Raw genomic sequence first — 26,885 nt, forward strand, 5'->3', positions numbered from 1 at the left:
TGAAAATTATTAATTTAAAAAGAAATTATGTATATAATTTTTTTTTCAATCAAATAAGTTATACGATTAAAAAATTTAATTAAGAATATAACTTAAAGAAAAAAGTATTAGCATAATTAAATAAAGATTCGAAGGATAGTAATAAATGAAAAGAATGAAACACAACATAGGGAGCAAGAACGGTTAAAGTATAAGTAAATAATGGATGGGGAAGGGGAAGAAGGAAGCTAAAAGCCTTTATGTTCCCAAGTACAATGTGGCTGACCATATTCTGAGCCATTAAAATCACCATCAAATAGTAGCTTCAGTCTGAGAATTTGTGGTCACCACCCCCATCGGAAAACCACAAATACCTAATGGACGATAATGTTCAAGACCCACATTCATGGGGGTGGAAAAAGCACTCTTAACAATTTAGAAGGGTGAGGACTTTTAGGTCATTCCAATGTGATCAGAAATAAATAACTGGATGAGGTTTCTTATACTCTATTACTTGCTTTTGGGGCAATTCACTGGCGTCTTATCTTTTTCCCCCTCAGCTCTGTAGTTGAACCCGAGGACCCGTGATGGTTCACCGGACTTATCCGGTCTGAGTCATGCATTCACCGGATAAATCAGTTCGGAGAAATAAAAAAAAAGCGCCATTTCCATTTTTTTTTCTATCTAAATCTTTTTAATTGGGAAGATTTGGGTCGTAGTCGGGTCGTAGTCTTATAGACCACATAGCACAGTGAAGAGAGAGAATCTAAAATGGTGTGGTGCCAGCCATGAAGTTGAAGGATCAAAGCTTTCTCTGAGGTCAAAGGTGGCAAAATATTTTTTTCATTTCTTTTATAGGGCTTTCTTCTCTCCGCAGCCTTCCCTTATTTACTACTCTTCGTATCAATATCAATACAGATTTTAAATCAACCCTTGACTTCAGTCTTCTCTCTCTCCCACTCAGTTCCGATTTTCCCTCTCTCCCCTGTCTCTCATTTTCTCTTTATTTTATTAGAGAAGGAAAAAAATGTAAATGCTTTGGGAGCAAGAAAGAAAGAGAGAGAGGTTTATGGTTGATTGATTCTGATTCTTCCTCAACAAGGATATAGGCAAAGAAAATCAATCATGGCTGTTTCTCCATGTTTGAGTGGTAGTGATCAGAAGAAACACTGGTGGTTTAGCGATAGAAAGGTAAAAAGCCTTGATCTTTGATCCAGTCTTCAACAAAGTTTCATTTTTTTCTCTATTATTTACATTGACCTTTCATCATATTCTTCATTTTTTTTCTGAAATGAGGTTTTAATTTTTGAAAAAGAAAAGATTATATGCATTGATCTCTGCAGCTTGTAGATAAGTACATTAAGGATGCTAGGTGTCTCATTGCAACGCAAGAACAAAACGAGATCGCTTCAGCTCTCAATCTTCTTGATGCAGCATTGGCTCTCTCACCTCGTTTTGAGATCGCTCTGGAACTCAAAGCGAGATCTTTGCTCTATCTGAGGCGTTTTAGGGACGTTGCTGACATGCTTCAAGACTACATTCCCAGTCTCAAAATGTCAAGCGAGGACTCTGGCTCCGTTTCCTCGGATAACTCGTCTCAACAGCTCTCAAGGGAGAGAGTCAAGCTTCTTCCTTCTAATAACTCGTCCTCGGACTCACCGGGTCGTGACCCATCTTTCAAGTGTTTCTCTGTCTCGGACTTGAAGAAGAAAGTTATGGCTGGGTTGTGTAAAAACTGCGAGAAAGAAGGGCAATGGAGGTAAATTTTCACTCTTTATTCCGCTGATTTGTTTCCTTTTATTCTTTTCCAATTCTCTTTAGTTTTTGGGGTTCAACCTTTTATGTTTTTGTTTAATTTTCTATTGGTTTTGAGTAAATGCACAGCCAGCCTTAATGGAATTTCCAACTATTGACCCTTAAAAAAATTTGACAACCAAGTATATTAATATTTAGGTAGACAAATCTTAAACCAGCGCTGATGACATTTAAAGTGAACCCAACCACCAAGTTCGTTAAAAAAAATAAAACAAACAATTAGAGACCCGAATTTTGCTATAGCCAGCTTGACATGGATTCAGTGATTAATTTCATTTTCCTTGTAAAAAAAAACTTCTTAGATTTTTATTTTTGATGCATTGAATATATTCACTCATAGATTTGGTATTAAAGGGCAGCTAAGTGATTTTAAACATGAGGTTTAACTCGGTTGAACTGAAACTCAAATTTGATATCAGGTACTTGGTTCTTGGCAAAGCATGTTGCCAACTAGGCCTAATGGAAGACGCCATGGTTCTCCTCCAAACGGGCAAACGACTCGCTTCCGCCGCATTCCGTCGTGAAAGCGTTTGCTGGTCTGATGACAGCTTCTCCTTGCCTACCACTATCACCACATCAGATACCTCCTCTGCTGCCACAACAGCTCCTTCAACTCCTCCACGCAATACCAGCTCTCTCTACGAGTCCGAAAACATTTCCCAGTTTCTATCACACATCAAGCTCGTCATCCGCCGTCGAACCGCTGCCATTGCCGCCTTAGATGCTGGCTTATACTCCGAAGCCATCCGCCATTTCTCCAAAATTGTCGATGGTCGCCGTCCTGCCCCTCAGGGCTTTCTTGCGGAGTGTTATATGCACCGAGCCTCTGCTTACAAGGCCTCAGGTCGGATAGCTGAGTCAATCTCGGATTGTAACAAAACCCTTGCTCTTGATCCAACTTGCATCCAAGCGCTTGACACCAGGGCCTCACTTTTGGAAACTATTCGCTGTTTACCTGACTGTTTACACGACCTTGAACACTTGAAACTTCTTTACAATTCCATCTTGCGAGATAGGAAGCTTCCAGGTCCAGTATGGAAGCGTCACAATGTGAGGTACAGGGAGATTCCAGGGAAGCTCTGTGCGTTAACGAATAAAATTCAACAATTAAAGCAAAGGGTTGCTGCTGGGGAGACTGGAAATGTTGATTACTATGCATTGATTGGTTTGAGGCGTGGGTGCTCAAGGTCTGAATTAGAGAGGGCTCATTTGCTGCTGTGTTTAAGACACAAGCCGGATAAAGCTACCAACTTTATTGATAGATGCGAATTCGCTGATGAGCGTGATCTCGACTCGGTTAAAGATAGAGCTAAGATGTCAGCTTTGCTTCTTTACAGATTGCTTCAAAAGGGTTATTCCAGCGTGATGTCTACCATTAAGGATGAAGAAACGGCTGAGAAGCAAAGGAAGAAAGCTGCGGCTGCTTTACAAGCAGCACAGGCAGCAATTCAAGTGCAGCAAACCCAATATTCTAACTCTGAATTGGAACCTGAAACTAGTCTCGCTTCTTCGACAAATTCATCGGATGTTTCGGGTTGCAATAAAAGGATTAATTCCAGTGAAAACAAAACCACAGCAACTACTTCCAATGCAAATGTGTTTCAAGGTGTATTTTGCAGGGATCTAGCTATAGTTGGGAATTTGCTATCACAAGTTGGGTTTAATCGTCCACTTCCAGTGAAGTATGAGGCACTGAGCTGCTGATTTTTCCTTGGAATCTACGTCAGGTCTATAAAAAGCTTCTTGAGATGTTTGCCCGCAGAAGAATCTCTACTTCATTGTCCTTGTTTGTACAAAAAAAGATAAAGTTTTAGTCTGCCCGGAAATTTTTGTCACCCTCTTTCTTCTTTTCTTTTATGATTTTATCTACATGTACAGAATTTTTCATTATTGAATTTCTACTGTTGGGTCCATTTCCTCTTTTTTTCTTAGATTTTCGAATTCAATTGATATTAATGGTTAGATTGGCACCAAATAGCGCTGTCATAGCCAGAAAAAAAAATAGAGAAGTTGCCGGGGTTTTGGCTTCTCTTGTGTGTCTTATCCGAAGCATTGAATTTGTATGCTTTGTTTATGCAAGGAGTACATGTCCGACATTCCGCTAGACCTCTTTTATTTGCTAGTTCCACCTAAAGTTTTACTTTATACACTTAATGAAATTCTCAGTATAGAGAGAAGGAATGCGATAGGTTTCGGACACAAGCAGCAATGTGTCCAAAATTTATTTGATTTGAATTTAAATTAAATTTTATTAATTTGATTTTATTAACTATTTTAATTGTATATATTATTTTAATATAATTTTAATATATTTAAATAAATTTATACATAAAATAATTATTTTATAAAAATTTTAAATATATAATTTAATTTAACTTGAATTCAAATTTTTTATATTTCATCTAAATTTATTTCGAATCAAATAAGTATCATTAATTTAAATTAAATTAAACATTATCATTTTAAATTTTATAGATTTTTTTACCCTGTTTTCCTTTGCGTCGTGGGCTCGTGGCTTTGAGTGCACCATCGTTATTTAAACGTGGATTGGATTCAACTGGCAAAACCTGTGAAAAAAAAGGGAAAATATTATCGGGGAACACCATAGCTCTGATATCATTTATTGGGCTAAAAGCCTCCAATCTAATCACACCAGCGAAAACGAAATCAAACAATAAATCAAACACAAAAAAGATAATAATTTAACGTGGTTCAATCTAATTGACCTACATCTACGGATGAGAAACAAGATTCACTAGTTGTAGAGAATTACAAACTTACATCAAATCATCAACCTCACTCAACAATCAATACTCATAAGACACTCTCAATCTCCTCTAGTCTTATGGAGTATTCTTAACCCAAACAAACACAAACTCAAACCCTTGTGCACCCTTTCAACATAACCAAACACATACCTATATGCTCCCATACACCATACCTATGTGGACCCTCTCAATCTCCTCTAGTCCACTCACAAACAAATATACACATCCATAAGACGTAGAGTCTCAATACTCCTATGGGTGTTTATCACACAAAACCCTGCAACTCTCTTACATCTTTTTCTCATACTTAACCCTGTAGAGACTTCACCTATTTATAACCATACAAACTTGCCCATTAAGAATCTCTCTCCTCTTAGAATTCTTCTCCTGTAAGTCAAACTTGCCTATTAAAAATCTCTTTCCTTTTAGAATTCTTCTCTTGCAAGTCTTCTTGTCCATCAAGCAATATCTGACAAATCCCAAACAAATCTCTAACAAATCTCAAATAAATCTCTTATGAGATTTGAGTCAATATTCTCAACAATCTCCACCTTGACTCAAATTTCATCAATCATCTGTCTTCATGCTAGACATACTTGGCTCCACCTGTAATGGAAGTCTTATAATCATTTTCTCTTCTCTTGTGTCTTCACGCTTCATACAAACCAATCCTGAATCTTCAAAACTTGAACTCGAACTCTTTTCTTGAATCGAGCTCCTCTGGACTTGCTTCTTCCCATGTCTTAAACCAAGCTCTTCCCACATCTTAAACCTTTAGCTTTTTCACGTCTCAAACCTTCGGCTCTTTTCACATCTTGAATCTTCAACTCTTCTCACGTTTCGAACCTTTAACTCTGATATCACTTGTTGGGGAACACCACAGCTCTGATATCATTTGTTGGATTAAAAACCTCCAATCCAATCACACCAGCGAAAGCGAAATCAAACAATAATCAAACACACAAGAGACAATAATTTAACGTGGTTCGATCCAACTGACCTACATCCACGGATGAGAAACAAGATCCACTAGTTGTAGAGAATTACAAACTTACATCAAATCATCAACCTCACTCAACAATCAATACTCATAAGACACTCTCAATCTCCTCTAGTCTTATGAAGTATTCTCAACCCAAACAAACACAAACTCAAACCCTTGTGCACCCTTTCAACATAACCAAACACATACCTATATGCTCCCATACACCATACCTATGTGGACCCTCTCAATCTCCTCAAGTCCACTCACAAACAAATATACACATCCATAAGACGTAAAGCCTCAATACTTCTATGAAGTGTCTATCACACAAAATCTTACAACTTTCTTACATCTTTTTCTCATACCTAACCCTGTAAAGACTTCACCTATTTATAACCATACAAACTTGCCTATTAAGAATCTCTCTCCTCTTAGAATTCTTCTCTTGTAAGTTAAACTTGCCTATTAAGAATTCATTTCCTTTTAGAATTCTTCTCTTGCAAGTCTTCTTGTCCATCAAGCAATATCTGATAAATCCCAAACAAATCTCTAACAAATCTCAAACAAATCTCTTATGAGATTTGAGTCAATATTCTCAACAATCTCCACCTTGACTCAAATTTCATCAATCATCTGTCTTCATGCTAGACATGCTTAGCTCTACCTGCAATGAAAGTCTTACAATCATCTTCTCTTCTCTTATGTCTTCACGCTTCATACAAACCAATCCTCAATCTTTAAAACTTGAACTCGAACTCTTTTCTTGAATCGAGCTCCTCTGGACTTGCTTCTTCCCATGTCTTAAACCAAGCTCTTCTCACATCTTAAACCTTTAGCTTTTCCACGTCTCAAACCTTCGACTCTTTTCACATCTTGAATCTTCAACTCTTCTCACGTTTCGAACCTTCAACTCTGATATCACTTGTTGGGGAACACCACAGCTCTGATACCATTTGTTGGGCTAAAAGCCTTCAATCTAATCACACCAGCGAAAGTGAAATCAAATAATAATCAAACACACAAGAGATAATAATTTAACGTGGTTCGGTCCAACTGACTTACATCCACGGATAAGAAACAAGATCCACTAGTTGTAGAGAATTACAAACTTACATCAAATCATCAACCTCACTCAACAATCAATACTCATAAGACACTCTTAATCTCCTCTAGTCCTATGAAATATTCTCAACCCAAACAAACACAAACTCAAACCCTTGTGCACCCTTTCAACATAACCAAACACATACCTATATGCTCCCATACACCATACCTATGTGGACCCTCTCAATCTCTTTTAGTCCACTCACAAACAAATATACACATCCATAAGACGTAGAACCTAATACTCCTATGGGGTATCTATCACACAAAACCTTACAACTCTCTTACGTCTTTTTTTCATAACTAACCCTGTAGAAACTTTACCTATTTATAACCATACAAACTTGCCTATTAAGAATCTTTCTCTTCTTAAAATTCTTCTCCTGTAAGTCAAACTTGCCTATTAAGAATTTATTTTCTTTTAAAATTTTTCTCTTGCAAGTTTTCTTGTCTATCAAATAATATCTGATAAATCTCAAATAAATTTTTAACAAATTTTAAATAAATATCTTATAAGATTTAAGTCAATATTCTCGATAAATATCAAGTCACCCTTAGAGGGGTCAGCAAATTTCAGGTCTCTGCGCAATACAGCAAAGAACACTCGATACAAGAAAACAAAGGGATTTGAAACGTGATGTCAATTCAAGCTACACCTTTGCATCATTTGCGTTCTGGCCTCATGGGCATAGTTTTCCATGCAGCACTATTTCTTCATTGCAATCCTCAATGTACATAATTGCATATGATGGAGTTGGTAGGGATTAATGCCGTTGGATAATAGTAAAACCATTTTTCAGCGGAAGACCCTTGGTTAAAGTGTAGCTGGTCCAAGCAAATTCTTATTGACAATAATCAAGAAAGTTTCACTACGATAAAAAAAATAAAAAGTACTTTTCATGAGGGTCGTTGGCTATCGATCAGGTTTTTTGCTTCCCATTGTTTCGATGCTAAAATTAATGGTTTAGACGTAGAGCAAAAACTTCTGTGACAGCGGAAAGCCTGAGGGCAGCGATCTGTCATCTGTGCCCCTCGAAAAAGTAGATCATTACCCTATTGATTCTACTTTTGTCACTTTGCAAGGATGGATTGCCTTAAGCTTGACGGAAGCTTGTTGTCAAAAATTTATATGGTAGCTCTTTCTTGCCTAGGAAATTTTTTTTAATGCCTTCGTTTGTGAGACTTTAATACCTTTGTCTTCTCCGGCTTCCCATTTTGTTTTTGCTTGATTTTAGCTTTCAATAGATTCAACAATTCACAGATACACCGGATTCCTCATGCTATCTTTCATTTGACTTTGGCTACCTCTTGCAATCATTCTTCAAAGAAAATGATAATATCTTTTCCTTGGTTTCTTTCATGGAGCCAAACAAAGAATTAATTATCTTGTATAAATCAACAAGAGATTCCATCATTTTCTTTGATACAGTATATTGGATACCAGTTCAATTAGTGATTTTTTATTAAGATTATTTTTTTTATATGATTTGTAGTTATTATTTAAGTTGTTATATATGATATATTTTATTTTGAATTAAAAAATTAAAAAATTTATTTATTTTTAAAATTTTCGTAAAAAAATTCTCATATAAAACAAGGAGCTGTGGAGGTTGATTCACTAAGCCACATCATTGTGACATTTTATTTCCCAGCACTAGTCAATTACCATCATTTCTTTTGATTAGCAGATTATTCCCATCATAAGGAGAAAGAAAAAAAAATGATTCAATTAATGTGAGTTTCCAATGTTTTTTTACCGAATTAGTTAAATCACCATGTTCAAATTTATAAAAAAAAAAAAGGTCACTTATCTTTTTCATAGTAACTTTAAAAGCTTCTCATTCCTTGCAAGTGATTTGTGCTCTTTTTACCCTTGAAAATCGGCTCTGCCCTTCTACGCTACTCAAAGATTTTACTTTGCTTTACTTCTTCTAGGTCCTTTTTTTCTTTATATTATATATAATTTTCATATCCAAAGATTGATTGACATATGAGATACAATAGTAACAACCATTTCTCCATGGGATTTCAATAATAATTTATTTTTTGAGTTTGTAATTCTGCAATAACCAGAGGTAAAATTTAAAAAAAAAAAAAAAGATTAGTCTACATAGATTATATAGTACATGAAAAATTTAATGACATGGTCCCTAATTTCTAAAAAAAAAAATTGATTTGATTTGGATTTTGGTGTTTTATGTATAAAAGCAGATTGTAATTATAACTTCCTTCCTCTCCAAAGACAATTTTTGGAGAAAGAGAATAGCATTACCAAACCAGCATGTCCTCATTATGACAGTCCGCATTCATGCTACTGCTGCACAGTGAATGAATGAATCAACCTCACTTTACTCCAAATTTCACCCTTTTTTTTTTCCCCTAAAATCTGTGAGTTCTGTCAAACTCAGCTAAAAACACTTTCAAGTTTTAAAACCACATGACATGGCAATAGCCGGACCTCTTGCATAATTAGCTTCGCCTGAATACACATGCACCAACTACTTATTATACAAACAAATACCAAAAAGCAAAAAAGAACTCTGAAACTGATTGGGGGCAAGAAAGTGGGAAAAAGAAACATGCCTTCCACATCTTGATCTGTCTTTTCTTTACACTCTGAAAACTGGTGAAAGTATGAATGGAAGCCAGTTATTATCTCTGAATATCTCTCAATTGCTGCTCTGACAAAACCATAAACAATTTCAAATGTTGTTTGTTTTAAATTAATTTAGTTAAGGTAATCGTGTTTATTTTATTGTTGTCCTCACCCTTTTAAAGCAACTTTATTTTCTTATGGCGCAAGAAAAGGCGAGTTTTGCACCAAGTCTCACAAGGGTAGCATTTAAATGTACGCCATAGTTTCTGTGGAGCATCTGCCTATGCTTTTTAATGTCGGTATCCTAGAATTTTGAAAGCACAATTATGTCCTCATATTTCGCGGTTTATAAGCATGTACTACAACTGGAAAAAAGGTAAAATCGATTAAAAGCGGGGGATTAAGATGGAAGAAAGGGTACGGGGGAAAATAAAACACGTGATGTTTGAATGTTGGGAACATTGGAAAGAGTAGAAGTCGTGGCCAGATATGATGATGTCAGTGACAGCATGTGACGGAACATGTGCTTTTCTTTTTGTCTTGAGAATGAATAATCATAGGCTTCATTTCAGCTAATGCCTAATGCTAGTATTTTTCCAAGCTGGATGCCCTGTTAATCATATTCACAAAACACTGCTTTATCTGACAGTTTTCTATTTCAAATATGCCATCGTTAATTCTTGCTTTGTGAAAAAAAAAAGCAAGTACGAAGAATGTGTTGGTCATTTTCATTTTTGGGTTTGAGTGGTTGGGATTTTACTTTCTCAAAAGCTAATAATAATATTAGTATTATATTAATATTTTCTATGGAGATCCCAGTCTGTCTGTGATTTGACATTTAGATGTTTTACCAAAACTTGAGACTTAACAATCTGAAGTGTAAACGCAATAGACTCGTCATCAAAATAAATAAAAAAAATTACCAACAATTATCTTCCATCTTCTTCAACATCTGATGGTAAGAGCTGACCAAAATGTTGTTTAATGGTACTATAAAAATTGAAAATGGTTTATATATTACCCTATAAGTTCTCACATGAATACCAAACAAGTTGAATGCACACTTGTTTTTAGGTAAATTTCATTAAATAATTAGTATAAAAGACATAAAGAACAATGGGCTTCTTTTATAAGTTGAAAAAACCCAAAAGAAACATTAGTACTTTTGCAAATATCTGTTAACGTTTGAAAACTGAATGCTGCATTAATAATGTAAACCATTAATTCAAAAGAGAGGAGAGATTTTGTTTTGAAAATTGATTACCGTAGAAGATTTAATCAGCGAACCAATGCCTTTTATAATGTTTCTCAAAAAATGCAACTTCGGTTGAGTATTTATTGAAGCATCATAAATGTTTCATTACATGCGTGAAGAACAATTTTCTTTCAAGCAGCTGCTCTCTTCTGCAAGCATGAAAAACAATACTCAAACACTGTTGTTGATGGCTACTGGTCAGCAGCAACAGCAGTGGTATATTTTTTAAATGTTTGCACTGCACAATTCAAGACTGATGCCCCCCACCCCTTTCTGTTTCTTCTTTTTTTTGGCTCTCGGGAAACGCTGGGCTATGTATGATGAATGAAAATTTCAAAAAATGTTCAACTCATCCATCCAATCCAGTACAGCATTGTACTTTTCCTGCCCTGGGCTTCAAACATTAAAGTCTAGACAACCATCAAACTCAAAAATGAGACTATTTAATGCAAGTAACCTCCTTTTGACCTGCCTTTACGAAGTTTGTCAAATTCATTAAGAAAAATATTTAAGGGCTGTTCGAAGAAAAAGAAAAATGGAAATTTGCAACATTGGCCTATAACAAGTGCTGACCAATTCGCAAAAGGCTACGCGACAACCTTCCAGGTTCCCTTAATTCCCCATGCGCACAAATTTTGGGCTTGGGCGCAAGGTCTATCTTCACTCTGTTTGCTCCACTAAGGCCCTTAAGGGCTACTAAGAAAATAATTATGAGTACACAAGCACGTAACTTTTTTTGTTTCTATGAATTATGGGTTGAATTATGGGTTGTAACAAGAAAGTAAAACAAGTAATCCTCATCGAAAGAGAATAAATTTCAGAAGAAAACAAGTTGACACAAAAAGTAACTCTATCAACCTGATTGGAAGAACCGGAATGATTTCAGGAAAAATATATTAATATTCCTACTATACGGGACAAGTACAGCATACATACAGGTTTAAATGGCCAACTGAATTTTTTAACAAGGAAGATTTATTTCAGTAGCCCCACAAGGCCCAAGACCCAAAACTAATGTACAAAAATTGAGACGGAAGCCTACAAGAGCAATGAAAAATAACTTGTTTTGATACGCTGCTTTAATTTTTCTTGGAAACTTCCCTGCATCACTGCCTTTGGTCTGTCCTAAGAGGATAATCCCTCCATCACGGCCTCATCCTAAGGCAAGGAAACAAGGTCGGTCATGCTCTATCTCCAAGGGAAATAGCAGGATAACTTCAGAAATCATTTCCAAATGCGTCGTTTGTAATGAAGTTATAAATTGAATTTCAAGTATACTATTTCAAACGTTGACCTTAGTACTTGGTAAACCTTGCCTCACGTTATCTAATGTTCATTTGATTGTTTCCGTTTCTTTTCCCATTTTCAACTACAATCTCTACTCATTTATAAATATTAAATACCCAAATCTTCGATAAATTCATGATTTTGGAATGAATTGCAAAATGGTCCACGTCCCACTGTCGAGCTTCCTCCCATCAGTTGATTCAAAAGCACACAATAAGGAAAAAATGTAGAAAAATCAAGAATTTGGTTCTAGCAAACTCGTTAACCGCGAGGCAAAGCAAATGGCAAATAACGATGGAAGTCCACACGTAAACGCTGCTGCAACGCGTGGTTTGTGGAGATTTATGTGAGCCTGGTAGTCTTGATTCATCCATAAACAGGTTGACTGTTTGCCTTGTTGGATGGATAGGCTTCAGGAGCAGTTATTTTGGACTTGGGGCTGTGGGGACTCCTCTTTTGTATGTTGATGAACCTTTTTGATTGCAGCAACAAACAGACGAAAGCTTTTGCAACTCGTTACCTTTGGGCAACTATGATTGAAGAAAAATGAAGATTAACTACTACCAAGGATCCAAGGAGACAAAACATAATATGGATTCCACATTTCCACTAGTGTACTCGAAATACGAAGTATAATCAATTTTTGTTTCTTTCCATTTGCCACCATTCATAATCAACTGATATATTTCTATAAATCAATTTGACACTTCCATCTGATTAAAAAAAATGATAAGAAAGAAAAAGCCTGAACTGTTTTCAATTTTCCTTTCGTAAATCAATGAATAAAGAATGGTCTAACCGTCGCCAGCCACGTGCCTCCACCTGTATAATACTTCCTCCAAAGAAACACTACATATGCCCAACCAAATATGCTGATCAGCGAAAACTGATCACGTTGTATGCACCCAAGAGTAACAGCTTGGCAGGCAACAAAAGGACCACTAGCAAATGCACGTGCTGTGATGCAACAAACCTGCTGAACCGTTTCAAGGACTCTCTCCCGGTTCGTAGAACTCCAGCGAAGTTGAGTTGTTCTTGGGCCACATCGATTGTTGCGATGGCCCTCCCAAGAATGATACCAGCATTGATGCAATGAGGCAACACCAGGGGCCACAAGACCTGGCGCCGCTGCTTTCTCTTGGTCCTGATGCGATTTAGCTCTTGACGAATCACACCTCGAACAGATCTCAAGTACGAATTCATGTCATGATCTCTTTGGATTGTACCTTCAGAACCATAAGCAGAATGGTCACTTAAGATCTCAAGTGGATGTGGTGAGTTAAAGAAAATTCTCTGTGCAGCCCGGAGCAGCTTCTGTTCACTATCTTCATTTGACAATGGACAGCTTAGGAAATATAGACCAGTGCCTGAAGGAAGGAGATGATGATGTGGAGAGAATTTCTCATCTGGTTGTAAAATCAGAAGTTGCCCCATTGGCGCATACAATAGCTTCTGTAGTAAAACAAAATAATGGTTACATTCGGGTTCTAATTAAGTAGCATATTGATTTTTGAAAATGCAGAAACATTACCTGATTATTGAGACAAGGATGGTAGCGAAAGTTTCCATTAAGAGCCTTTAAAAGCTCTGCAACATGATTAGGATAATTGCAAGAGAAGGCTCGGGGAACAATGTCTCTATGCATCATAATTGCTTGAACATGACTTCGTGGCAACCCAAGTTGGCGAAGAAAATGGTCACCCCCACACATAATGCTTGGAGATCCAAACGTTATAACTGGAAGTAAGGAAGAAGCCGGCACTTCACCTCTTACCAGCAACATGAGATTTACCAATAATGACAAGCTGCCACCAAGAGAGTGCCCAGTGAAGCGGAAAGTTGAATGCTTGCCATGTAATTTTAAGTGGGAATGGACTTCCGGCAGCATTTGTTCATACATGCCTTTAGCGGCCTCATATATACCTCTATGCACAAGAACATCCAGTCCCTAAACCAAGAAGATTGTGTTGCATTTATTAATAAGGGGAAATTATATTAACCACATACCAAAAACAGAGGTTGAGCATTCCTGATTCTATTGTCTAAAAAAGTTTATCAGGAAATTGACATCTGATGCAATTTCAATGAGCATCTTATACATTTAAGAATCCAAACAAAATCACATAAAGATTTGCGGGCAGCAAATCAACACATTTGTCAAGAAATTACCTCAAACTGAATAGGCTCAAAGAGTAGATTTGCCTGCCAAGATGCCAATGACTCGGACCCCTACATGTACACATCATAAATTGAGTAAAAACCAAAAGCAAAAAAAAAAAAAAAGGACCCAAAAGCAAGCAATAAAAATGAGTTAGGTCTGGTGAGGGTGTCAATAGCAATTGCATAACAACTAGTTCAAAATGTAGGGTCGCAGTCCAAAATGCAAATTGCATCAATCTAATCACCTCTCAATAAATCTGCAACTGCTATGCCCCTATTACGACATGTCCAAAAAATAATGTATTAATATAAAATGCGAAATTAAAGTATGGATGACATTACCTACCTGAATAACAAAGAATCTTGTAGCACTCTGATCATCGTCACATATAAACCACTCACAAGGCAAGGAATGTGTTGCGTTCAAATCATCTGCAACAGCCTGGTTCACTTCTTCCTTAGCGGCAACCACAGCAGTCACAGAGTCAGTAGCTGCCATTAAAGAGGCCACATCAGAGTTTATCATATCAGCGCTGCCATCACTTCCACTGCCATCTTTGGACAAACCCTTACTGCTTTCAGGCTTTGATGATTTGAATGGAAGTATGGTCCTTGTATGGGAATGCAAATATGAAGCAGCAGAGGCACTGATCCGATAGCCAATATTTCTCTGCTCATGGCTTTCTGCATCATGCTTGTTATTCCTTTGTGCCTCTTGATATTCAGAGGACACACCAATTTTCTCATGATTTTTCTCAACTTTCATTGCCAATTCTCTCTTCTCTATTGATGAAGTTACCAAACGTAAACCATGATGTTTTAGGAGACTTTCAGGCTGAATTTTATCCCAAATGGAAGATGGAGGAAAAAGACCATGTTATTCTTCGTAGAAAAAATAGAACTGCGGATGTATTAAACTCAACTTTCATATAATATTGGCAGTAATGTGAACGAAGGTAAAATTTACAGAGAAAATTGCTCTTCAAGGATACAGTAACTGTTTCATCCATAAAAAAAAAAAAATCAAGCACACACCCAACAAAGAGAGAAACGCATTATCTTCCAAGTAGAAATAAATTACAAGAATATAAAGATATCAACAATTCCTTGATCCACCAAAAACTCAAAAGTTTCACAAACTCGAGATTCAACCACTGAGGCAAAACCTCCCTTAACCCTACAAGGATAGCAATAAATGAGCTGTATCAACAACAATCAAATTGAAATTTTACAAGCAAGGTTTCAATTTGCACACCTTTGATTTCTTGGAATTTTCGTGTAACTATCAGGAATTTATACAGGAAGGCTTCATCTAGATCCAAGTTTCAAAAACAAAAAATTTCACAGCATCCCAATTTGTTAGTAATAGAAGCTTAGTAGAACTTTTCAAAAAAGATCTTAAAGATTTAAGATTAAAGTTTCCGGCTTGGTTCAATTTATAACAGACTGAATAACTTTTATTCTCAGGTCTTAGAAACCCATAGACGATCTCTAACTCAATCCAAAAACAATAAAACAAACTCATGTCCAACATTTTAAAAAAGGAATAAATAAAAAAAGAATGAAAAGCAACAAGAACAAATTTCCGAGTTTCTTACCTTAATCTCTCTAATCGCATAAGCCAAGCTTCCAAGGTAAGACATTTGAGCGTAAAACCTAGCCTCAGCTAAAGTTACCCTTTTTAGCATCTTGGAAAACGAATGTTTATCAGTTTCAATCTCCTTTTTTTCATTTTCATCGTCATCATCATCATCATCATCATCAACACTACATAATTCACAGATTTCTTCCTCCTCATTGACGACACCGTTTCCATTGTTTTCTTCTTCGGCCTCCCCTTCTTCATCAATGCTGTTTTTTTCTTGTTCCTCTTTTCTCCAAGACGGTATCACGTTGAAAACCCAATTCCCATTTCGTCTATCCGACGTCCCGTTCATTTCCCCGCCATTCACGTTCCCCTTGTTTACTTTTCTCGCCTCTCCGTTATTATTCTCCACCAAAACTGCGTCGTCAACGGCCATCCCGTTGTACCTCTTGCTATTTCCATCTCCACCGCCGGGCCACAAAGATTTCAAAGGGAATCGAAAAGAGAATCTTGAAAACGCCGTCTTCTGCGGTGGTGCCGCCGCCGCCGTGGATGATGTCGATTTATTATCCACCGAAGACCAGCCCACCGCACTCACTTGCGTTGCATTGGTCGTACTTTCCAGTGGCCCACTCACCGAGATCGCAGGTGCCATCCCATGAAACCCCGTTTTCAAACAAAACCCATCCATTTTCGTTTGTTTCAATTACAATTCACTTGTTTGCTTCTTTTTGATTCTCTTGAAAACTTAAATTTTTTATATTAGTATAAAATATAAAATATTATACTAAACAAAGGGATACTACGTCGAAAAACAGAGAGCAATGTAAGGCAGCAATCGCGGGAAGCAAGGTGCATAAGCCCACTAACGTAACCAAACAATCTTTGAATTCCTGCTATCGTTTTCGTGTTTCTTTCTTTCTTTGTTTCTTCAACCCGTTTGAGATCTTTGATCAAGATTCTTCTTTATATAGAGAGAGCTTTTAAAGAGGCGGGAGAAAGGATAGAAATTCCTCCAAACAGCGACAAGTCACTAACGTGAGTTAACGATTTCTTTTCTTCTGCCTTGGGTTAACGAGATTTCTTTTGTCGGCTTTGCCCTCGTTAGCTTTGCTTTGGTAGGAATAGTGATATGGTGGACCCAACAGCCTGACTGGGTCCAAGAGTTTGTGGGATGAATATCTGTTTGCCACGTCAGAGTATTTCCGGATGAACCAAAACTGGAAAGGCAAACCCACTAACGACGTGTCCGTCAAAGGTCTCTTCTCCTTACTTCTCCTTCCTCTCCTCTCTCAGTAGTAGAGGTAGACGATATCAAACAAACAGTTCCCTTTAGCGTTACGCGCCTTCAACACGCTTCCAGCAATCCCTCTTTTTTTTTTTCTCTATTTATTTTATTTATTATTATCTTCATTAATCTTCCCAAAAATTTCAAGGATATTTTGTCGTCTTGGTTGAAAAATCAATAATATATTTTTAAAAGAAAAAACAATTTAATAACTCAAATATTGTACAGTAGATCGAAATTCCTAAATATCTTTACTACAAAGTTTATATGGAGCAATTAATAACTTATTAGTATTTATTTAATTTCCATAGTGGTGCAAACCTCACAATAAAAACGAGGGTCCTGTACTGCATAAAGTTTTTTATGTGGCTCTTGTATTGCGAGCTGAAAAAAGCATGAATTACACTTACAGAACAATGTTTATTTCAAAAAAAAAAAAAAAAGTTGAAAGCTAATTCTAGGGTGGAGGGGTAGGGGTTGACGAAAGCGTGACTAATTAAATGAAAGCTATTGGGCAGTTGTAAATCTATGTGGGCCCAATGATGTTTAATTATAAGTTTATTAAAATTATTAATTTATGTTGGGGCATCAATTCTTTTAGGTAAGAAAGTCGGACCATAAATTAAAGACAATGTCTACGTCTAAATTTAAGGGCGCCTTAAGGACTTGCTGTGAAATGAAATGGGAAGGAACTACCTGTCGAATGGCGATTGTGAAATTGTTGTCACATAGATTTTAAAAAGAACAACAGAAAATAAAAGTCTGCCGACCAACCAGCTTAGGAGATTGAAAAGATAATGGGCAAGAACAGAAGAACCAGCCCAAAGAGGCATGCAAGTCTGGCAGCCGACAAAACAAAGACAGAAAGAGAGAGTGCTACTATCCCAACCCAATACAAGGAATCCTTTCTTTTTGTTTAATTAACTTATTAACAGTCGACCCTCTTCGGTCTCATACGACCTTCAGATTGAACAATAATATTACAGCCTGCAATTGAGGTTAGATGAAGAATATTCACTTCATCTGTTGTTGGGATTGCATATGCAGATTTTGATAGAATACAGGCAAGAAAAAGTAATTAATTACAGCAATATTCTGAACAAGCATCTCCAAATTGCTAGGCACTTGAACGTATTAGAGAGCAAATACATTTTTCAGACTCGGCAAAGCTAATTTGTTAGTGGGGAAGGAATTAGGTTAAAATGGGAGAGACTGATATCCTAGTTTCCATGTATCCTCATCATATTTTAGAATGGGTGACCCAACAAAAAATATTCGTATCCTCTATTCCTACTACCCAAGAACTGCCTTGATTTTGGCCTTCTGGTCCATTGTCAGCGATGTCGGGAACAAAACCTCATAGGTGACATAGAGATCTCCTTTCTTGTTGCTGAAATGCAATGGCATTCCTTCTCCTTTGAACTTTCTCACCTCCTTGGGCTTAGTAATACCCTGAGTATGCAATACAAATTTATTTCCCTAAATATATTCACGTTTATTTCTAATTTTGAATTTTAGTTGCTGTTTGAGACAAACTAAACGAAGCTCCATAGGTTATGTCATGCTTACCTTAGAGCCAATGTCAACTAAATGGTCATCAAGATGTCTAATGGTCTTCTCAAAACCAACAAGAGCTTGAACCTGGAGGAGCAAATAAAGGAGAATGAAAATTAGTTCATAGTTTCCATTTCAAAACAAGGTAAAGATGACAGGTTGAGACATAATACAGATATCCTCAAAAAGACTTACAAGTGTTATGGTGACAGTGGTGTGCAAGTCATTGCCTTCCCTCCTGAATCGGTCATGGGGTGCTGTGCGAATGCGGAACTGTAGAAAATGCAATCCTTATGTGAGCAAGCATGAACAAATTCCAATATACTAACCAAAGATTGCATAGGAATGTGAACTGAACAGGAATCTATTGGTTCTGCCCAATGCCCAGCAAGTAGCACAATAACTGGACCATACAGAGGGCAGGAAATTTTTTAAAAATCACTGTTTAGAGGCTAACCTTCAAATCTCCGGGTTCTCCATCTATTTTAGGCTCACCATCATCATAGAAAACCACCTCCTGTAAAATGCACAGGGAACATTATTCAAAATCCAACAACAAGAATGACTAGCTTACTGGTCTACTCCTAGTATAGTGTAAAAATACAACTACAAGATGATGAAAATTACAAAATCCTGTAGAAGTTGTAGGATAAGAAATCCTGACGAAATTGTCAAATGAACAAATCTGCATAAAAACAATGTGTTACATTTACACGACATCAAAGAATCCCCAGAGAGATTTACTAATGTACATTTCTCTGTGTGCTTTTTTGATGTAATGCTAAACAATACAGCATGCCAAAACTAATCAGCACACCCTCACACAGGTGTATATACATGTGAATTATTCTTTCTGATTGCTTATGATTGTCATTTTAAGAGATCATGAAAGCATCCAGATCAGCAGGTGCATAGAAAGCGAAAAGCAGCATCCTAAACAATTATTCAGATTTAAAAAAAAAAAAAAAAGAAACGCAAAAATAAGATGCTACTATCAACTACTCTTTCTGTACCAAATAATTCATACAAAACAAACTTTTCATCTCACAAAATAGATTATTCTCTTTCACTTTCCTTAGGTTTTAAGCATGACAAAAAATTTGAACATTATTTAAGAAAAAATGGACAACAATAACAACATGCAATCTAAGAAAAACTACAATCACAAAAAATTCTAATTCTACAAACTTACTTGTCCATCCTGCATTCCTTTCTCAATATCAACTGTGACAATATACCCCTCTCGTTCATATTTGACATTTTGGCACTGCTCACAGACCTGAGAAAAGAAAATTGGATATTAATTATAAAAAATTGATTATAGCAACATAATACATGACAATTCAGACAGTGTAAAATGCTCAAGGAACAAAATTAAGAATATGATAACAGTATGAAACTTAAAATATCAAAGAAAAAGAAAAACAGCAAAGCTAAAGTACCTCTTCAGTCATCTGTTGGAACATCCCTGGACCAATTTGCTTATGATATACCTCATTTCTGCAGTTACAGCGTCGTTTACCAGGGGCTGGCTTTAAGGTGTTTTTCTCCCTCCACACCTGGTGAATTCCAGTTCAATGTTACTTTTCAATAAAATAAGAATATTGAGAAGAAAGATAAGGAAGGGGGCAGGGGGAACAGAAAGGCAAGCACCTACCTACTAGTTCCTCACAAAGTCACAAATTAAGGACAAGAAGGAAAAAGATTGATCATTTTGTGATAATCTATGTATAATTTATTGACCCACTAGCTTCCTAGGAAACTATAAAACACTTAAACAAAATATAAAATTGCTAAGTATAAATCATTAGTTCTGAATGACACCCTAACATCTCTTCTTTTGCACTTCTGAGAGCTGCTTTAACAAAGCTGACAAGGAGAACTGGCTAATGATCTAGCTCCTAGCTAAGTCAGGATTGAGCATAACATGGATTGATATGCATATAGACAAACAAGTTAGACGAAGTACCTATGTGTAAAATTTTAGTTATTATTACATGGATATGATGTTTAGACTAATAATATCCTCAGAAAGCATAAGTGTACTCATATATGTGATTTTGCTTACAAACATGTTTCCCAAATCCAAGTTTAGAAGGTTATATAATATGCATATGTTCACATTGCTATACATAGACTAGCCAACTTATCTAAGACATTAAGTAAGGTACAAGCTATAATGCACAAAAATCTTGGATTCCAAACTAGTCAATATGACCAAAAGCTGATCAGTTACCAGTATTGTTTAAGGATAACAAATCCCAAAAGATATAACTTCTCACCTTAAGAGTACCTCCCATGTACAAATCTTCCAGTGATGCATCCAATTCAACAATTACATCATCACCCTTCACAATTCTCTCCTCCTCTTCTGCCTGGCCTCCACCAAAAAAACTGAAGAAAAGCTCTATCTTTTCAGCAATAGGAGGTGCTTGAATTCAGCATAACATAAATAAAAGTGAACAATTCCTTAAAACTGATGGCTAGCCACATTTAAACTAAGTGAATGTAGGATTAGGTAGACTGTTCTTAAAGGTTAATATGATTATTAGTGTATGTTATCCAAATATAAGTCAATAACAAACATTTAAATGATAATTTCATACATAATCACTAATAAAGTAGAGGCATATATATATATATATATATATATATATATATAGATATATATATGTGGGTTTTAACTTCCACTATAGGGAAACTGAAGTTGGGTAACATACCTAAGATGCATTAATAGGCTTCCATATTATGAGTACAATGCCAGCATATAACTTACCATAGCATTTCAATTACTACCATATTACTATCAAGATAATTAAACGCAGTACCATATAAATAAAAGAGCGAAATTTTCAAAAATCTTACGTGCTGAAAATGTCTTGAATATTGACCCCCATTCCTCCTCTGCCTCCGCTGGCAGCATGTTGCTTTAGGCCTTCCTCTCCATGCCTATCATATATGCCCCTCTTTTCGCTATCCGACAACACCTCATAAGCTAATCATTCATCAAACCAATTAGAAGAAAAACCAGTTAATCCCATCCAAAGAATAAAAAGAAGGAGAATTTTTACCATTGTTAATCTCCGCAAATCGTTTATTGGCCTCTTCATTACCGGGGTTCTTATCAGGATGATACTTCAATGCCAGCTTCCTGTACGCTCTTTTGATCTGCTCATCCGATGCTCCTTTCGGCACTTGCAATATCTCATAGTAACTCTTCCTGCATCAAATACAATATCACCACAAACTTTCACCCATATATAAACGCCGTTCCTTGAAAAGGGAGAGAAAGAGAGAGATAGGCTCGTACCCTGCAACGGCGACGATAGCGTAAGCCAAAACGCATAACAGAAAAAGTAGCTTCGTTCTTGGAAGCGCCATGGATTTGAGATCAGGAGAGAGACTTGATCTCTCCAGAATTTCACGGATGTTTAGAAATTCTTATCAGATCTTCGATTCCAAAAAAGAACACCGTTAATTTCTGCGAGAGTGATTGGGGGATTCTTAAGCTTTGGCTTTTTTATTTTCTCGAATGGATCGTTTTTTCAGTGGGAATGCTTCGAAACCGGGCTTTAGAGCAAAATTTTGAATCAAACAAACGAAACGACAGCATTAAAGAAGCGAGGGAGGAGGCAACAACGACTTGACTTTGGGTCTAAACCTTTGTGACGTGTTCTTTGGAAAACTGGCCAATGAGCGTGAGCTTCTTGCTGTTTTTTCCAATAGAATTTTGCCACGTGGAGTAGCAGATTTGATTACCTGGAAAATGGAAAATTGATGACTTATAACCCGAGTTCCCATGTAGTTGTTCAAACGACGTCGGCTGCTTTTGTTGTTGGGCTTTAAGAAAACTAATCAAATTTTGACATCAGCTTTTAGAAGCCTCTCTCGTCAATGGGCTTCTCCTAATGACCTTGGTGTGGCGGAAAATACGTCTCCTCTTCCATTACTCCCTAATTAGTCCAATCCACCAACCAATTAAAAGTTCAGACCCACCTCGCTTTTCAGGCTTTATTCTACCACCAACTTTAACAATTTCAATATGCTTTAATTTTACTTTTATTAGATTGATCAATGAGGTAATAAAAGGAAGAATATTTTAGTAGTTTGTCAAAGAATATCTATCCCTAAGTTTTAACAAAGGCCATCTTATAAAAAAAATACAATAAAACTGTTCTTTTGACTCGAGTCATACACAACTCGATACGTTAAAAATATTTCAAATTTAATTAATTTATATAATTATTTTTAAAAATTATATTTAATAACTTTATAATTTAAATTTTAATATGTATAATTTTTTTAATTTTTAGATTATGATTTTTTTTTACTCATGGTTGGACATTAATCTCGTTATCTTTGGTTCGTCCCCTTTTGTTCTTTCGCTTTGATTACTTTTGTCTGTAAATCTCTCCTTTTTTCACCCTTCCATTACTTTTCAGAAAGCAGGACAAGAAAACCAATCACTGTCATTTTGATAGCACTCTATCTTCTCACCTGGAAGGTCGTAAAAAACATTCAATTTGCGTCTGCTCCCGGCCGATCAATATTTATCCATCAGGTTCCATCGCTATGCATGAAATAGCAAGCAGGAACTGCCACGTGACCAAACACACGCACAAAAAAGAAAGAAAGAGGTTTTGAAGGGTGATTGGTCAAACCAACCAGTTTTTGCTTTAATTCATTGCCATATGTTTTCTCTTAAGCTAAAAGACGAGGTGTTGGAAAGTTAAAGTTGTGGCTCCATGAAACACGAGTTTGAAAAAGAAAACAAATGAGCAATGGAAAATCCAGCATCAAGTCGTTAAAATCAGCATTGCCTTTCACTCAATTATCATCTCAACTGCATTCAAGCGATAAAAATGAGATGAAATTTGGATAGAAATCCCCTACCATATGATATAGTTAATCAGCTCTGGTCATGGCATTTATTTTTTTTAATACATATTTTTTAAAGAAAGTGCAAAGATTTCACTTTAAATATTTTTGGGTCTATGAGAAACGTATTTATTGGAATATCTAGGAGCAGGCTCTATTGAAATCCCAATATTTAATAATAAAATTATTTCAAAATTTAATTACAAATGTTTGTATGGAGCTGATTTCTTGTGTCCCTTTTCCAAAAGAATTGCACGTGGCCGTAGGGCCAGGTCTTAGAAGCTTGATAATCATTCTTCTTTTGGCCATTTTAATTTTCTTTTGCAGTAGTGGGGAATGCAAATAATTCCCAACACGTGATTTAAACAAAAGTTTGTCAGGAAAACACCTGATATGACGTCTCCTTATAATGAAAATCAAACCTCTCTAAAGTGAGTGCATTTGACCAATTCATGTTTAATGTCTCGAGGATAAATTTGATATATATGATTATAATAATAAAATATATAATAATATTATAAATAAAATTATTTTATTTTATTTTATTTTAAATTTAATGTAAAATTTAATATATAATAATTTATTTATTAATCAAAATTATATTTTTTTAAATTTTATATAACTTTAATTATTTGTATAATTTTTAAAAATATAACAAAATATATAAGTTAAGTTTTATAAATTAAAAATAATCATCTCTACTTTGAGATGATTAAATCATCTTATATCAAAAAAATAATTAATCTTCATTGTAATTTTACCTATTTTTTTAAATACAAATTTAACATAATATATGATAATTATCATCTTATTTTATTTATTATCTTATGCATTAAATATCACTTAATTTCATTAATATAATATACTTTGGCCTTGGGTTGGTCTGATTTTTTTCCCATCTTTTTAAATTTGTTTTTAACTAAAATAAAAAATAAATTAAAATAACATAAATTCATGTTATTGATTAAAAAATGGACCTCACAAAAAGTAATAATATATCGTCCTATAAACATTTTAAAATAGAAAAATTATAAATTAAAAGATTATATTTAAGTTATAGAATAGCTTGAGAAAAGGTTCCAAAAATCATAAGGTATGATTTAATATATGAAAGAATCAAATTAAAAAAGGTTGAACATGTAAACAATCAATTGCCTTAGATCTTAAGAAGGAGCACTCGACTATTAGTGGCATGGGAGACGATTGTTATGTTAAATAAAAGCTAATAAAAGTCTCTGTACAATTAGCAATCAACTACCTAGCCTAGGGCTATCGACTGTTATAGTTAAAAATTAATCTAATCAATACTTAACCTTATGAAAATAGAGCCTTTTGAAATTTGATTTAGACTATAATAATTTACTTCTTTTTAAGTAGAGTCGATTTTCTTGTAGTTGAAATCATTATGAAACTTTAGAAAAGTTTACTACTTTAAGAAACAGTCAACTACTTAAGTAATAAACGCATTTTATATGTCGAAAAAAGTTGACTGTCTTGCTCCACATGGCATTATGAAATTTGAAAATAAAAAAAAAAAATCGATTACTTTATAGGTGAAGTCGACTACTTTATATGAAAAGTTATAATTTTTATAAATGTAAAAATAATTTTTTTTTAGTATAAAACATTCATAAGGATATCTTTTTAATCAAAGTAAGTGACTTTTTATTAAAACAATATAATCAATAGGTTACATCATTAAAATTCAATCTCTTTAAATAGATATTATTGGAAGTTTATTTGACAATTCAAGTTTTATTCTCCTTTTTCACTCATTCATTCTCAATAGAAGGCTTGTTTCATTTGCATAGTATGTTGCAGAAAACTTTATTAAATATAAAGTATTTTCGTTTCTCATCAAAGAGCTTTTAGTGATTTAATTTTTCTAATGAAAGGTGATTCAAATAAGACTTCATTGTATCTTAAAAAATTTTCAATTCAACTTATTTTATATACCATCATTAATAGAGGCAAAATAAATTTTGAGGATACTGGCATAAGTAGCACATCTTGAAGCTATTTCTATTTCATTAAAGATTCCATTTTGTTCAAACAAGATGGAAAAAATATAGCTACAAAAAGATCACAAAATCATCTACAAGTTCACATTATTTTTGTAATTTTTAAGCCTTGTGTTTTTCTAACATATTGGACTAACCAACCTAGACTTTTAATTTTAATTATCAAAATTCAATCTAGGATAATTTAAAAAATAATAATAAATTAACTACAAAATAGTGGTGGAACAAAAAATTTTACTTAGTAACAAGAACTTAATTCAAATATATTAAATCACAAAAAACGACAAAAATAATAATAATTTAATAATACTTAAAAAACTAAAACATTTTGAAAGCTATTCATATTTCAAAATGGTCCCTTACAAGGTTTCATATTTGTTAAAAATTTTACAATGATCCTTTACATGGTTTCATATATTGAAAACATTGTATAATAGTATGTTATCAATACATTTCAATATATATAATTAATTTATACACTGATAAATGTATATAAAAATATTTATTACTAAAAACGCTTTTTCTAATGTAACAATCAATTATAAATTTAACAATAAATAAATTATATCAGAGTAAACTTTTTTATTTTCTTGGCATTTAACTTTATTTAGAACACGTAAATATATATATATATATATATATTAGTGGGGCTTGAGCCGCCACTGAAGCCATATGACTAGCCTTTAGCCAAGTACATTTGAAGTTATGCTCCACTATCCAGTGTTAACATTGCAAAATTTTATTTGCTCCTAATTTATCGACCATCTCTGTCACGTTGCATGGGTAGAAAAACATTAACGGAATCTTCCAACGGTACGAATAATATAAGATGACTAAATATAATTTATCATATGATAATTAATACTAGTTTTAATTATTATATTTTATCTTGTTAAATTGTAAATATAAAATAACAAAAATATAAAAAATATATAATTTGAATGAATAAAACATTTAAATTTCGTTATTCATTATAAAAAAATCAATGGTATTGAAAATACTGTAACAAACTGTATCATTCACATTAACAAAAGTTTTCATTATTTTTTCAAAAATCAAACAACCGGAAAATATAGCATGCACATGACAATATCAAAAGACTTCAAACTTTTCTTCAAATGTGAATGTGATTACAATATATATATATATATAATCATCGTTTAATTATAATTTAAAATTAAATTTAAAATTTAACTCAATTAATTTATACAATCATCATTAAAATATAACATATAATAAATATTAGATTTAAATTATAGTATTTACAAACTTTTCTTCCTTTGTAAACTGCTTTCTTCTTTTTTTATAAAATTACAAGTATAAAATAAATTATAATTATAATTAATTATTATATTTATATATAAAAATTTATTAAATATTCAACTGATAAATTATAATATAATTAAATAAATTTAACATAAAATTAAATCAAATACAAATACAATAAAACTTAAACCTAAAATTGCTTTCACTTTTAAGTTAACTCATCTTGTGCTGCTGATTTTTTTTCTTTTTTACCAACAAATTATGACGGAAGGTCATGACAGTCCATTAATTGTTGAATGGGAGACTTCGGTAATTCAATCAAATATTGGGGAGAATCTGGGCTA

At 34.5% G+C, this 26,885-nt stretch overlaps 3 protein-coding genes across 3 annotated transcripts; 1 reads left to right on the forward strand and 2 right to left on the reverse strand.

The window, feature by feature from the left end:
• Nucleotides 1-222: 222 nt before the first annotated feature.
• LOC111313388 (Tetratricopeptide repeat (TPR)-like superfamily protein) lies at nucleotides 223-3,707 on the forward strand. The gene is made up of 3 exons (XM_022914059.2): nucleotides 223-1,170; nucleotides 1,323-1,738; nucleotides 2,214-3,707. The coding sequence occupies exons 1-3, from the start codon at nucleotides 1,105-1,107 to the stop codon at nucleotides 3,496-3,498; spliced, it is 1,767 nt and encodes a 588-aa protein (XP_022769794.2). The 5' UTR covers nucleotides 223-1,104; the 3' UTR covers nucleotides 3,499-3,707.
• An 8,658-nt stretch (nucleotides 3,708-12,365) lies between these two features.
• LOC111314086 (phospholipase A1 PLIP2, chloroplastic-like) lies at nucleotides 12,366-16,489 on the reverse strand. Its single transcript, XM_022915110.2, has 5 exons — nucleotides 15,548-16,489; nucleotides 14,296-14,784; nucleotides 13,959-14,018; nucleotides 13,321-13,737; nucleotides 12,366-13,241 (listed from the first exon to the last, which is right to left on the reverse strand). The coding sequence occupies exons 1-5, from the start codon at nucleotides 16,223-16,225 to the stop codon at nucleotides 12,666-12,668; spliced, it is 2,220 nt and encodes a 739-aa protein (XP_022770845.2). The 5' UTR covers nucleotides 16,226-16,489; the 3' UTR covers nucleotides 12,366-12,665.
• A 1,326-nt stretch (nucleotides 16,490-17,815) lies between these two features.
• Nucleotides 17,816-22,063, reverse strand: LOC111314087 (dnaJ protein ERDJ3B-like). Its single transcript, XM_022915112.2, has 10 exons — nucleotides 21,687-22,063; nucleotides 21,448-21,596; nucleotides 21,242-21,371; nucleotides 20,659-20,770; nucleotides 19,819-19,935; nucleotides 19,569-19,655; nucleotides 18,834-18,893; nucleotides 18,572-18,649; nucleotides 18,392-18,463; nucleotides 17,816-18,274 (listed from the first exon to the last, which is right to left on the reverse strand). Exons 1-10 carry the CDS (start codon nucleotides 21,755-21,757, stop codon nucleotides 18,116-18,118), a joined length of 1,035 nt encoding a protein of 344 aa, XP_022770847.1. The 5' UTR covers nucleotides 21,758-22,063; the 3' UTR covers nucleotides 17,816-18,115.
• Nucleotides 22,064-26,885: the final 4,822 nt, after the last annotated feature.

Source organism: Durio zibethinus, chromosome 23, assembly GCF_047325235.1.
Source record: "Durio zibethinus cultivar Kanyao isolate XHJ-2024 chromosome 23, ASM4732523v1, whole genome shotgun sequence".
Taxonomy (NCBI): Eukaryota; Viridiplantae; Streptophyta; class Magnoliopsida; order Malvales; family Malvaceae; genus Durio; species Durio zibethinus.